Source organism: Meles meles, chromosome 11 (assembly GCF_922984935.1).
Source record: "Meles meles chromosome 11, mMelMel3.1 paternal haplotype, whole genome shotgun sequence".
NCBI classification, from domain to species: Eukaryota; Metazoa; Chordata; class Mammalia; order Carnivora; family Mustelidae; genus Meles; species Meles meles.
In genome coordinates this window covers 86429885-86444261 of record NC_060076.1, presented here as the reverse complement: position 1 = coordinate 86444261, position 14377 = coordinate 86429885, and the positions used below count along the sequence as shown (strand labels likewise).

Here is a 14377-nt window from a genome sequence, read left to right as displayed (position 1 = left end):
CACCGTTGACTATCCCAAAATCTGTTCTGCCCAGATGCCTGCATAGGAAAGGGCATTTAATCTAGTTTCCCTCCAGCTGAGCTGAATCTGTGTTGGCTTTTCTCCTTGTGTGGTCCTTCTAAGAGCTGTTCATATCAGAATCACTGAAGAGCCTGTTAAAATGCAAATTCCCAGACCCACCACCTACCTACTGAATTAGCACTGGGTGGGGGGTGGTGGGGGTAGAGATGGACTTGGGTGTTTGCTCCCCAGCTCTCCAGGGGATTCCTAAGCATCCCCAGGATTCCACACACTTGTATTTTTTCTTTACTCTTCAATAAACATTTACTGAAAACTTTTTTCTTTGTCAGCCAGAGCTGTCAAAACTCCTTTCCGTGTCAGTAATAGAGAGGGAGAAAGGATACGATCCAGCCATCTGCAGACGAGCTGGGAGCCAGCTGAGGTTACACCAACAAGATGAGGGAAAATCCACTTGGAGAGGCAGTGCTCTCTTGAGCTGCCGGAAGTCCGGTCTACAAGCAAGGCAGAGCCCTCTCCCTGGAGACAGACCTTGCCTGGGACTCCACAAGTCATCCCAGAGCCGGATGGCCCTGGGCTCAAGACTCCCAGCCGTTCCCTCTTTCCCCAGCGACCACAACTTTTAGCCTTTTTTCCGTAGGAGAGGGCCCCAGAAGACAGAGCTCTCCAGAGAGACAGGAGGGTTTCTTGTTGCCTCAGGAATTTCCGTCAGGCTGCCCCGAGGAACATTTCACAAAAAAGGCAAGTCACATGGTGAGTGCTCGGCAGCCTGAATCAAGCCACCATCTGAAACACACCAGACAGATTCTCTCTCTTTCTCTCCCGGGTTTCAGTTTGAGCACATTTTCTTTTCTTTTTTTCTCTTCTTTCTCTCATTTTCTTAAAGGGAATATGAGGCTGGCTTGCTGAGATGAAAAGCCGGAAGTTTCTTTATTAGAAGCCCTTAACATTTTCCCTGACAACCCACTGTGTGGGCCTAAAAGCAGTTGATTCTTCAAGTGTCTCATCTTGAAGGCACTTAGTGGAACAGGCCCCTCAGACACTCCCTGACCTTGCTCGCCATGGCTCACCGACATGTCTAGATAGAACAGGTGTGTGTTTTCTGTCCCGTGCTGGAAACTTAACAGCTGCTCACTAGCAGGTGCCTCAGGAGTGCCTCATCCTGGCTAAGCAAAAATAGCCTGGTTTACTGAGATTCCTCTATGTGCCATGGAAAAATTCAGGATTTCAGATGTGAAAAGGAGACCTTGGAAGTGTTAAATTTAAAACACACATTGAAATGAATCTGAATCTCGGGGCGCTGGGTGGCTCAGTGTGTTAAGCTTCTGCCTTCGGCTCAGGTCATGATCTCAGGGTCCTGGGATCGAGCCCCGCATCGGGCTCTCTGCTCAGTGGGGACCCTGCTTCGTCCTCTCTCTCTGCCTGCATCTCTGCCTAATTGTGATCTCTGTCTGTCAAAAATAAATAAATAAATAAAATCTTAAAAAAGAAATTTTTTTAAGAATTAAAAAAAAAAAAAAAAGAAATGAATCTCAATCTAATTGTTTCCTATAAGTTCGAGACCATCAAAGGGAAGTCATTTTCCAGAATGCCTGGCAGGCATCAACTACAGAAGACAGACTCAATTCATCTTGTTGTAAGGATCTCACTATGCTTCAGGGACAGCATGATGGACACTGGTTACTATTACAAGGAATTACAGATGTAGAAAACCTCAGTAACAGAGCAGAATTTACGTTCATCTGGTAGCCTACCTTGATCACTACTCTCAATTATTTCTTTTTTGTGACCCAGTTCACTTTCATTAATTCTTTGATTAATACTATGAAAGAAAGGAGAAGAGAGAGAAATGTGAGCCTTTTGACTGGATTCCAAAAAAAATCAGCAGTTTACTATGCACACAATCTAAAAAAAAAATTAGAAGAGATATTCCTGATTATATATTATTCACTCTCAAGAGTTCTGTGATCAAGTATTCACTGGGGTTATTTCTTTTCTCAATCCCACTAGAAGAACTGACATCCCCTTTCTAATTCAACAAAGAGGAACCACAAAATGAAAGGTCTGTCCTTCCTTCTCAAGACTTTTCCTCTCAGACAGGGGGACCTCTAACCAACGAGGCACAAAGATCAAAACTCAGAACTTAGCCTCAATTCCTCCCTTCGCCACAATGAATCATGTGTTAAGCCCTGTTTATGTTACCTCCATTCCTACTGCCTTAGCCTCATCCTCATCAATTGTCTGGGTCTCCAATTTCACCTCTAAGCTTTTGATCCTACCATCTTCTACCCATTCCCAACAGTAGAGCCGGAACAATCTATTTAATGCAAAATCTATTTATTTCAATCTGGAAGTCTGCTAACATCCCTTTGATGGTACTCCGTAGTTTTCAGGATGATTGTCAAACATCTTAGCTTAGCAGCTAAGGCCATCTATGATTTTAAAAGCTGCTGAATGTTCTAGTCCTCTTCTATTTGAATATCCAATCCAGTCAAACTAAGAGAGTATGTCCTTTCATACCCACAGAAGATGGTAGCCTTTACCACGTGGAATTTTAGCACTGGATCCAAGTCAAGACCTAACCTTTCATTTTAAAGAAGAGGGCACCAAGTTACAGAGAGGTTAAGTAAGTTACCCAAGGTCACACAGGTGGTTAGGAACGAAACACAATTAGGATCCAGTGTTTAGGTCTAACCCTCCAGAATATAATTTCTTTAATCTATTTTGACACTGCTCCAAGTACAAAAGCGGATTCCTTCTCAGTATAAAACTCTGAACATCCTAAAATGATAGGTCTTGGTCTTGGTCTTGATGGACAAACTGACTTAAATGTTTGTATCTAAAATCTGTTCAAAGTACAGAGCTTCCCTTTCCCCTAGAGCAATCCATTTTCAGAAGCCTTCTCTTCAATAAGTCCACTGAGACGTCAATACAAAGCTCTCTGTCCTAAAATTAATCTTCAAATTCATCATTAAGTCACCAAAATAAAAAATCTCCCAAATAAAACAAAAGCAGAGGCAGACCTAATAATGAATATGAAATATGCTAAGAACATTCTGTCACTGAAATTAACTTGACTTCTTGTGATTAGCAAGATGATATCTTAAAACACAAGAATGAAGCAAAGGACAACTGAAGAGAAATAGTTTGGACAGGGTCCCATTTGAAATGTATCCGTTTGAAAACAGCCTCTGTCTTTTGGCTATCATCACCATGAGCCTGTCCAAAAATTCATTTTCAAATGTTATTTCCAAGTGCAATCTCAAATTCAAAATGTGAGTTGGTTGGCATGTTCAAAATTTGCTCTGAGATGGACAAAGCAACAAATGAGATGTTTTCAGAAGGAATAATAAGTATATTCCAACATTCATTCATTGAGCTTAATTCATGCTTCAGATACCAGCCTTCCCCTTCTAATCCCTTTGTATCCTGTTTCTATTAGGAAATAGGAAATGGAGAAAATAGGATTATAAAGCCATTTCTAAATATTAACATGGTACTGAAGTAAGTTAGCAAAGGAGCATATACATTCTCAAGGAGAGGGTGGGAGGGAAGGTGGCTTGGGCCCAGTCTGTGAGAAATGGTGAGTGATCAGAGGTTAGCTAAATCTAACCATACCGTCACATCCTCTGCTGTGTTACTGACAACAAGTCAGAGCACTGGGAAAAAAAACATATGACATCAGAAAAATGCTTGGAAGGGGACCAAAAATTACCTGTTGAATAGGAGAATTGGGTTTGTTAACTTACAATTTCACAGACTCTGGGATGCCCAGAGAACGCATTCACTAAATTACCATGGTGGCAACAGTGTGGGGGAGGGAGACAGGAGACTGGGGAGGGAGGGAGGGAGAGAAACGGGAAAAAACTGTTAAGAATCACAGTTACTAGATATTTAATTTATAAACTAAACCAGAAGAACACAGACCAAAAGATGCAAAGGATTACTCAGGAACTTCTAATTTATACATAAATGGAAATAGGAAAGCAGGGCAAGAATACATAGGGACTAGCAAAGCAGGTAAGACAGCAGCAATCCAAAGGGGGACAAAATGACACGAAATCCATATCCAGAACGTTGGTGATGTAAAACTGAATAAAGCAAAGTAGCTGTCCTTTCTTTTTAAGTATTGCTGGGAGAATCTGGTGTCACTTTTTTTAAAGAGTTTGAAATACGTTCACTATCTGAAGTTTCCTAGGATAGGTATGATCTTTCAAACATACAGATGTCATTTGGAAAGGAACTTCTCTAGTAACACACATCCTGTCTTTCGTGTATTGAGAGACTCAGAAGGACACTCATCAGTACACTTTATTAGATGAACTGTTATAAAGTACCATGTTAAAAAAGCATGATAGGAGCCAACAGTACCCCCACAGTATTGGCGTAACGTTGACAATGCCTGCTGGTGGAGAGCATCAACAGTGGTTTCCATTAAAAAAGACAACAGCTGTTCTCAAAATAAGTAATCTACCTCAAATACATACTTCTCTGCTGGTTTTCCATTAAAAAAAAAAACTAGAGTGTTAATGAATAATATATTGAGAGTGCTATTTTGTACATGCCTGTTCAGAAGGTCATTATGTAAGTTAAAAAGCATTATTTGGGGGGTAGGGCCAATGAATGACTTCAAGTGAAAAATGTTTCTTATTGCACATGGGACTGCTAGAGTCCACTTTCTCAGTCCTTGTTGGATTTGCCAAGACATCCTTTGCCCCAGACCCTTGATTCAAGAGTGATTCTGGAGGAAAAATTACATTCATTTGTTTCCTTCCCTGGCCTCATTCTCTCTCATGCCCTATCACACATGTTGTTCCTATACAGCAAAACACTTACATCCAAGGACGCTTCTCTCCCACTCCTTATTCCCAAATTGGCTTTTCCTCCTCAATACTCTCTTAGGGAAGCAAACCATCGCCATGACAACATTATGATGGGGGTTTGAACAGGACATTAGGTAGCCTTTGTCAAAGTTAACATGGGGTTTTTGCTGAACAGGATAAGGAAAACTCAGACATTGGGTAATGCTCTCTTGTGAGCCACTTAGCTGCACAGAACTAACTGTCCATATCTAACTGGACCCAACCAAACCACAGCCTTAACAAAGAAAAAAGAAAAAAAGAAAGAAAGAAAAAAAAAGGAAAAAGAAAAAAAATGTTGCAACTGCCATTTATTTAGGACTAATTCCTTAATCCTCCATTGTGGTCAATTAGGCTCCATATCCAGTGGTCATTAAATCACGGTATCATATTAATATGGAAAAGAGAATAAGGAACTTTGCCTTTTTAACTTCACGTGGATGTGGGACTTCCAGAGATACATACTTTTCCCAAATAAGCGTTAGTACATTCTCTCTTCTAGGGAAAACACTTGTTTTCTGCACCTTTTAAATTTCAAGTGATTTTTCTTCCCTATATGGCAGATGATGACGGTGAATTATTATGCAGTTGTGGGGACTTTTCCCAGATCTTTAAGGTACTGGCCTCCAGAGAGAGGAGTGCCGCAAACACAAGGTGACAATTCTGAGCCCAGGTGTAGTCCCATTCTTTTGTGTAACTCAGAGCAGGAGCTCAAGGATTACGTTCAACATATATTTAACAACACTTTCCCACTATGGGCTTCACGTAGGAGACTAAAATTATCACACCTTTCTAAAAACAAGGACACCGAGGAAGTCACCATCTGATGAGATTCATTCTTTGTCTTTACCTGAGCGACCACCTAAGGACACAGGGCTTTTAAAATAGTGAGGAGAATCCTTTGTTCTCTCAGGTTCCATTTAAAGGGAAAGTGGGTCGAAGGGCTTCCCCAGGGAGGCGGGTGAGAAAAAAACCCACAACGAAGAGCCAAACACCCAGGAGTAAGAGATTTCACTCCCACTATGGTTCTCACCCTCCCAAAGAAGTTAATTAATTCTATTTCAGGGATGTTTAGGGCAGGGGGCTGAAGGGGGAGAGCACTCAGGCAGCCCATTCTCTGCCATCATACTCTCATTCTCAAATGTGGCTCAGACCATCTCTCCTCCCTGACACCATGGGGTGGGGGCGGGTGATGGACCGCTGAGAGCCTCTCTCCAGCCTTGGGCAATGGAGCCAATACCCTAAGCGTCTGTGCTCCCCAAAAGGTGTGTCCCAGCCCAAGTGCGGAAGTTGGGCATTTAGACCTGAAAAGCATAATTAGCCATTCAAAGCAGCAAGTTACAGTACCTTCAGAAGTCTGACAGATGGGAGAAAGGCTGCGTGGCACAGCTTCCGGATGGTCCAGTTTAGGGGACGAGGAGCATCAGTCTGATTCATGACCCCTTCCAAATTCCACCGGGAGAACCAAAAACTGCAACCCTGAGCAATGCCTAGAAAACAAACGGTCCCCCACGGCCTTGGCATCCCATGGTCATCTCCACACCTGCGAATTCCATCAGGGCAGAGGCTTGCTGGAACTTGGGAGACTAGTCAAGTGGCGTTGCCTGAGCCACGGAACCTTCTTAAGAAAGCCACCTCCCCTCTCCCTGCAGCCGTGCTCATGCATACCAAATGCGGCTGAATGGAGGCACACTGCCTGCTGCTTCGGGGAGGGGATGCATGGTTTTGAAGGAGAAGGACAGCCTGTACGAAGCAGCCTGTGGTCGCAGTGAGAGCAGCCCGCTCCGAATGCCTGCTCCCTCTCCCGCTCTCCTCCCCAGTGAACGAAAGTCAGGCACTGGGGGAGAACCCGGGCCATTTGCTCTGCTCTCGCTTGCTTTGGGGGGGAGCCAGGAGGAGAGCAAGAGGGAAAATCAATAAAGCCAGAACGAGCAACTTGCACTTTCTTGCACAAAGCATCTTTGAGGGGCTGGAAACTGGCACAAGGGGAGGGGCTAGGACCCAGAGGGAGAAGGGATGCCTCCAAATGATAAGATAAACACTCGCCTTTTGATTTATGTGACTGAAGAAATGGAGAGCCGTTGTAAAATGGATCTATAGTAAAAGGGATCTCTGTCGTGTTCCGGGATTTTTATTAACTGTGACAGAAGGTCCTCGCCCTGATATATACATTGTATCGATGACAGACAGGCAGACTGACAGAGAGAAGCCAACCAACCCCTGGCCACAGGGACCGGCAAGTTATTCCTTTCTTAGAAAGCAGTGCAAACTAATGTACATTGGGCTTACCTTTCAGAAATGGCAGTTTCTAAACTGGGGCTTATATCTTCCTGGAAAGCCACTTGATACTCTTTCTCTGCAACAAAAATTTAACCCTCAATGTGCCGCACAGGATGCTTTCCATGAAAGATGAGTTTCCTCACGTGAGGATACCCACCCCCCTCATTTTCTAAGGACGGCTTTAAGAGGGAGAGGGAGAGAGAGTGGCTGAGTTAGCATGATTCTGGCTCCTGTGGCAAAAAAAGAGAATGAAGGAGAACTTTCCATCTGGAGGTAGAAATTGGATAATTTCACTTGAAGTGAAGTTCTGGCATTGGCAAGAGGAAGTTCATGTCACAACCCAGTGGGAACTCCTGCTCCCGCCGCCCCCCCACCCCCCAACCCCCAGCATCAGACTCTGTGGGGACAGTTGACCCTTGGCTGGCCAGGAGAATCCCCACATTTTTTTTGAAAGATTTTATTTATTTATTTGACACAGAGAGAGATCATAAGTAGGCAGAGAGGCAGGCAGAGAGGTGGGGGAAGCAGGCTCCCCGCTGAGCAGAGAGTCGGATGCAGGGCTGCATCCCAGGACCGTGAGATCATGACCTGAGCCAAAGGCAGAGGCTCAATCCACTGAGGCACCCAGGCACCCCCGAGAATCCCCACATCTTTATAGCATTACCATCTTCCTGATTTTTCCTAAGTCCCTCCCCATGGCTACACTGATTTTTGCATTTCTAAGGACCTTGAGGAGATTAGTAAATCCCAGCCCCACAGTTTATGCATTCTGAAGCAGAATGAGGAGAGGGGAGAGCAGATGTGACACGCTGAGACCCTGCTGTAATTCAGATTTGGGGACAACTTGAATTTTCCCTGCGGAGTAATTAGCACCTGACACACTGCATTACAATGCTATCTCCCTCAGGAGCTAAGGACACTTGCAGAAAACCTTATCTATTGGTGGAATCCAGACCACTGACTTGCCTTGTCGAAAATTCAGCCTCTGAGTATCTTCTACTCAACAATTTCACCTTAATAGATCCTCCACCCCAAGCTGGTTCATTTTGTCACGATTCTACTTCCACAAAAGATGAGTGACCACGTATTGTGGTCTGCATTCTGAACGCATTACCAAAGTTCCTGTCAACAGCACCCTACCAAGTAGATGCTCTGGTCATGTGCCCACTTCAAAGATTAAGCAACTGAGGACTTGAGAAATTACTAACGGGCCTAAAACACGTAACTAGTAAAACCAGAATTTAGATCAAAACTAGTCTATTGCACTCCAAAGGCAAGTGTTCTCTTTTGTCTTTCTTTCATAATCATGGGGACCCAGCATTAAAGCCTGGGGCTCAGTTTTCTGGTGATTCAACCATCTAATTGCTGAGCTAAAAGCCCTTGAAGAGGAAGTGCTCCACATTTCTTCCAGATCATTTCTTTGGTGTGACGCTGATGCAGTAGTAAGCAACTGAACTCTAGAATCAGGCTGCGTGGTTCCCGTTCTAATTCTGACCCTGGCCTTGGGCAAGCTACTCACCTAGGCTGGGCTTTAGTCTTCTTCCGTAAACGGAGATGCAAATGAAACCGCACACCTAAGGTTATTGCGAGGACTGAAGGAGCTCCTGTCAGCCAAGCACCCAGACCAGTGCCGGGCCCAGACCGAGTCCCTTCCACCTCGACCCGCCTTCTAAGGAAGCTTGTGTTGATGTTGAAGGAGGAGCCTGCTAGTCACTTCCATTAAGTATGCACCACTGTATGCGCTTCTAGGACCAGTTAATGAAGCTGAGAAGGCAGAGTAAACCTGGATGTTTCCTTGCAGTTGCCATGCACTTCATAAATGGGGGAAAGAGGAAGGTGGGAGCCTGTGAGGTCAGTATGGGTTTCCTCACGCTATACTGCACGGTGGCATTTGGCAGAATGCAAGATGCGGCCTTTAGTGAAGGCCACAGACTTAACAAAATGCCACCTAGTGAGGTTCCCTTGTAGTTGGGAGAAGTCCACCCCCAAGAAAATGCCGAAACATGCAGTTGCCTCTCCTCCTGCCCCTCACTGTTGACGCTGTTAAAGGACCCCCACAAAAGTGCCAGCACCATTCTGAAAACACACAGCCTTTGATCCTCGGAGCCCCTTTATTTTTAGTGAATAACGTTAGTCAAAGAGAATAGTTAGGAACCCTGCAGAAGAGCGAAGGAGAAGGATTCTCGGCTTCTCTAATGGCAATTAGAGAAACACAGACGCTCTGGAGAATTGCTTTGGAGACGACACCGCAGGAGAGGTACAGATCAAAGAGGGAAGGCAGTGCGAGAGGAGGGTTTTCTTCCTTCATTGGAGCAGTTTGTGCCAGAATGGTCGGCTGTCAAAACGTCTCAAGCCGGGTTCTCAGGACCCCGCCCCCCTCAAGAAATGAAATTTTCACCCGGAATGATACCTTCTCCCGGGGTAGGGAGAGAAGTCTAATGAGGGAAGAGCTGAGAACAGCAAGTCCAGACCTGGATGTTAGCCATCCAAAATGCTTCTTTACCAGTTTTATGAACGTGGGTGTTTACAAATCTACAGAAGAAATTCCAGCAGGCTTAAAGACCTGACATGACCACATTAGCTTTCAGGATCCTAACAAACAGCAAGCCCAACACACAGCCAATCTCTGCACTGTGAAGTCCGCCTTTGCGGAAACTAATTCTCTTTCATGCTACATAAGCCCACTTCTGAGTGATCGTCTTTGCATTTTATTTCCTATGTAAATGATACTAAATTTAAGAATCATGATAAGATTTGAGCTGTCTCATGGCTGACAATGAGCCACGGTATAGAAGTTCTGCTTCCCTTCCTTTTGAAAAGTAAGTTCCTTCTCTTTAAAGAAAAACACTCACGGAACCTCCAAGGTACCACTTTGCATGCTGTCTTACTTTACCCCCTTTAAATATAAAAGGACCTGACCCATGAAAACCTAAGACAACAGAAAGGAAAGGACCCAGGCAGTTCAGTGTTCCAAAGCCTTCTCTACCTCATGCTCAAGAAAACCAAAGCAAAAACAAAAACTCCAATATAATTTTTCACAGTGTAACACTGAAATTCACAGTTATCTGGACATTAATTGAGCAGCTATTTTCAGGCTCTAACAGTGAATGTAAAGTACGTAAGTGCAAAAAATGGCATGCAAGCATCCAAGGGAAATGCAGGAACAAGCCCAATGATCAAGCTTTTGTAGATAACTCCGTTTGCCACAAGATTGTGAGACCCTGATATTAACTTCCTGCTTGCTTTGTGACTGGCCTCAGCTCTTACCTTTGTTACATTTTATCGTCCCCCATTTTTATCAGAAAAATCATTCATGTTGTGAACTCTGGCAATTTAACAGTTTTATTAAAAAAGTGCTTTTCCCGTTTCTTCTCTTTAACTACATTTAAATACTGCTATAATATTGTTAGGAATTTCTAGATGCTTCTACAGTATTTTCCAAAATAGCAAATCTCTTCATAGATTCCGATGACACTCGAGAGTCCTTAACTAACTTCCAAGTGTATGTTCTTCCAATAGATGAAATAACTTTTTTTCTACTGAGGGTATTTTTCTGCTTGGCATCTTTTATAGGTAATAGTTTCTGAAGTACACTAAAATCTATTAAAATAAATGACTCGCATTTATAGCTTCGATGGCATTTATTTTGTGTGAAATGACAAGATCTCAGAACCAGAATAGTTTCCTTCTCTGTTCCCTGCAGTACTGAGACCTCTCCCCGCTTCCCTCCCTGCTGGCCACCTCCTGCAGGTGACCCCCGGGGAGCAGGTGAGCCTCTGAAGTAGCCCATTCTGTCGCTGGGTGGCTCTAGCTGACGCAAAGTCTCCCCCTGTAATTCCCAAGGCAAGTCTCTCTTCCAGAGAATGGCTCTCCAAGTGGAGAGGCCGACAACAAGCTTCCCTGAAACCTCCTCTCCACCCTGGCCATCTCTGACATGCACTTCCCCTTCTCCACGTGATGCAGTGCAGTTCCGGAAAAACCCTCTTGGGTGATCACCTATATTATGTCATAAAGGTACTTTCAATATTGTAGTGTCTAATCCTCTTAAAGGCCTTCAATTACTTCTCATAATGGTCCTTTTGAGAACTTTAAGTCACAGCAGATACACACAGACACACACATCTTCGTCCCTCAACCTCCCCTGTGAGTGTGCCAAACAGATCCTCTGTGGCAAAGTGGCCTCCGTGATATCCGATGCCTGTAATGTTGTGTGTAATTTACTTTTACGATCCTGACTGGTCAGTGAGGTTGTGGTGAGCCCTGGCTAAGGAGAAGCCTATGCTCGTATCAACACATGGGTAGAGGGGGCCTGGGTGGCTCAGTGGGTTAAGCCTCTGCCTTCGGCTCAGGTCATGATCTCAAGGTTCTGGGATCGAGCCCCACATCGGGCTCTCTGCTCAGTGGGGAGCCTGCTTCCCCCTCTCTCTCTGACTGCCTGTCTGCCTACTTGTGATCTCCATCTGTCAAATAAATATAAAAAAAAAAAGACATGGGTAGAGACTGGACCACTGTGCTTCCTCCTCTGTATCCTTACCTGCCCACTTTGAAGTCAGATTCATTTCAAACTCAAGTCCCCACCCTCACTGGCAGTGGGGATCTGGGACAGTGACACGACCACTCAGCCTTGGTTTCCACGTGATAAAATGGGGTCTGTGATAGTTTCTCCCTCAAGGTCTTTGTGAAAATAAAAAAATGATTAGCACAATGCTTAGAGGGTAAACATACATTTAAATGGAGTTATGGTTAGGATGATGATTGTTCTTTTTTTTTTTTTTAAGATTTTATTTATTTACTTGACAGACAGAGATCACAAGCAGGCAGAGAGGCAGGCAGAGAGAGAGGGGGAAGCAGGCTCCCTGCTGAGCAGAGAGCCTGATGCAGGGCTCGATCCCAGGACCCTGAGATCATGACCTGAGCTAAAAGCAGAGGTTTAACCCACTGAGCCACCCAGGTGCCCCATGATGATTGTTATTTATTTCATTGACATCACTGGCATAGCCTGTAATAGCCCAAGCCGTACATCCAATGGCCTGGGTTTGAACGCCCTTCACCATGTACACGTGGCTTTGAGAAATTTCTTTACCTCACCATGCTTTAGTTTCTTCATCTGCAGACTGAGGATAATCATACCCCCCATGTCAGAGGAATACTGCGAAGCTGATTAGCTAACATGCACAGAGCCCTTGAAGAGAAACTGGTACATGGTGAAAGTTCAAAAAATATTAGCAACTGAAACTACCAATATGAAGTCCTCTACTGTCTTTCCCCAAGCTACTGCTCTAGGAAAAGCAAAGCAAAACACATCTTCACGCCCTCCTTTGCTTCCTCCAGGAAGAAGATAAGCTGCAAAGAACAGGAGAGAGGAAAAGCACGTGGGGCTTTGCTTCCGGCTCTCCTTGCTGCAGCTGAGGGGATCATATATTCCATTAGTAGAGTGCAAAACTTTAATATAAAAATGTTTCACCCTGGAAAACCCTAAGGGATATAAGCAGCTTCTGTCTCAGCAAAAACAGAAAGCCTACACACACACACACACATGCACGCACACACACACACGTATAACAAATATTCAAAGGCCAAAAGCTAAAATACATCCTCATTCAAGCTTTGAAAATCTAAAATTTCCATTTACAAAGGGGATAATTTTTTGTATGATTCTAAAATTTTAATGAGTTCATAGAGGCTTGTTAAAAATATAAGAATTTGAAAGATACATTTCTAAATCACTTAATATATGGCTTCTTCTAATATCTGCAATGCTATTCCTTAGTGTAGATGTTCTCTACTGTGAGCCTAGACCTCGATCTCTCTCTCTCTCTTTCGCACACACACAGACACACACATGTGCACATTAATATATATACACACACACAGAATATAGATATTTTAGATAATTTTCCATTATGAAACCAAGAATCTGACCAACTTGGTAAGGAACTCCTGAATGAATACCTTTGGGAAAGGGAATTTAAGCCTTGAGGCTTCAATTACTATTTGAATAAATCGTGTGAATCGGAGGGAAGCTCAGCATTTCATTACCCACGGGACAGCAGTGTAAATCAGATCTTCTGGTCAGTGTTGCTCAAGATACAAGTTCAAACTCAAGCCTCACATATGTCTTTCTCAGACACCATCTGACTTCCATCCCCGAGAGCCGAGAGCCTGCCCCAGCCACACACCCCTTTCTGCATGTGGGTTTCGAACCTGAATGGCTAGCATGGGGCTGAACCCTGAAGTCCGCTCACCTGGCAAACAGAGCCATGCTGGGATTTGGCAAATCCTCAGCTTGGTAGCTGTTCATGGGAGAGGATATTACCGAAGAAAGCTAACGGAAACCACACTTGCCATCTATTTTGATCACCTTTCCATAAAATGTATGACTGTTAATGTTTACTCCAAAATCATTATTAACAACCGTGAGCCTTTCATTTTTCTTTTGACTAAGAGTCATAGCAGGAATTACATGACTTTAGTTTTTCAGAGAGGTTGTCTTGTTTTGTTTCTCTCATGAGGTGGCATGACATCAATGCAAACAGCACAGATTCTGAAATCAGGAAGAACTGGGTTTGAATCCATGTTACAACACCAGGCAATTTGAATAGCCTTCATGAATCTTTCTCTTAAAAGCAATATAATGGCTAATTATACAATGGTGAGATGATGATTAGTAACTGTGAGCGTATAGCATGTGCTAAAATGTGCAAACCCTCTTTTTTTTAAAATATTTTATGTATTTATTTGACAGCCAGAGATCACAAGCAGGCAGAGAAGCAGGCAGAGAGAGAGGAGGAAGCAGGCTCCCTGCTGAGCGGAGAGCCCAATGCGGGGCTCTATCCCAGGACCCCGGGACCATGAACCAAGCCGAAGGCAGAGGCTTTAACCCACTGAGCCACCCAGGGGCCCCTGTGCAAACCCTCTTAAAGGCATAGCTCTTTTGATTCCTAGAGCAATTTATTTTGTTTGTAGACAACTTCTGGAGCATGACGATCTTTGTATTCTTAGACTGGGTAATAGAATGAGGTAATAGTCTCAGGGAACCACAGACTCCAAGAGGTTAAGAAACTTGCAGGTCATGCAGCTGATAAATGGACTTGAATCCAGGTCTACAATTTTGTACCTTGTGTGTATCTGATTCTATAATCTCCCTTATCCACTACCATGTGCTGCTGGCAATTAAAAAAAAAAAAAAAAAAGGTATCCTGCGGCTTTCCAAAAGCAAG

General features: G+C 43.9%; 1 protein-coding gene across 2 annotated transcripts in view; it reads right to left on the bottom strand.

The window, feature by feature from the left end:
• The window catches only part of TRPM3 (transient receptor potential cation channel subfamily M member 3), a 495097-nt gene extending 488513 nt beyond the window's left edge, over positions 1-6584 (bottom strand). For both annotated transcript variants that reach the window (XM_046022643.1, XM_046022644.1), the window contains exon 1: positions 6225-6584. In XM_046022643.1, coding sequence (XP_045878599.1) covers positions 6225-6401 — 177 coding nt within the window. In that variant the 5' untranslated portion in view covers positions 6402-6584. The remainder of the gene's footprint in view (positions 1-6224) is intronic.
• Positions 6585-14377: the final 7793 nt, after the last annotated feature.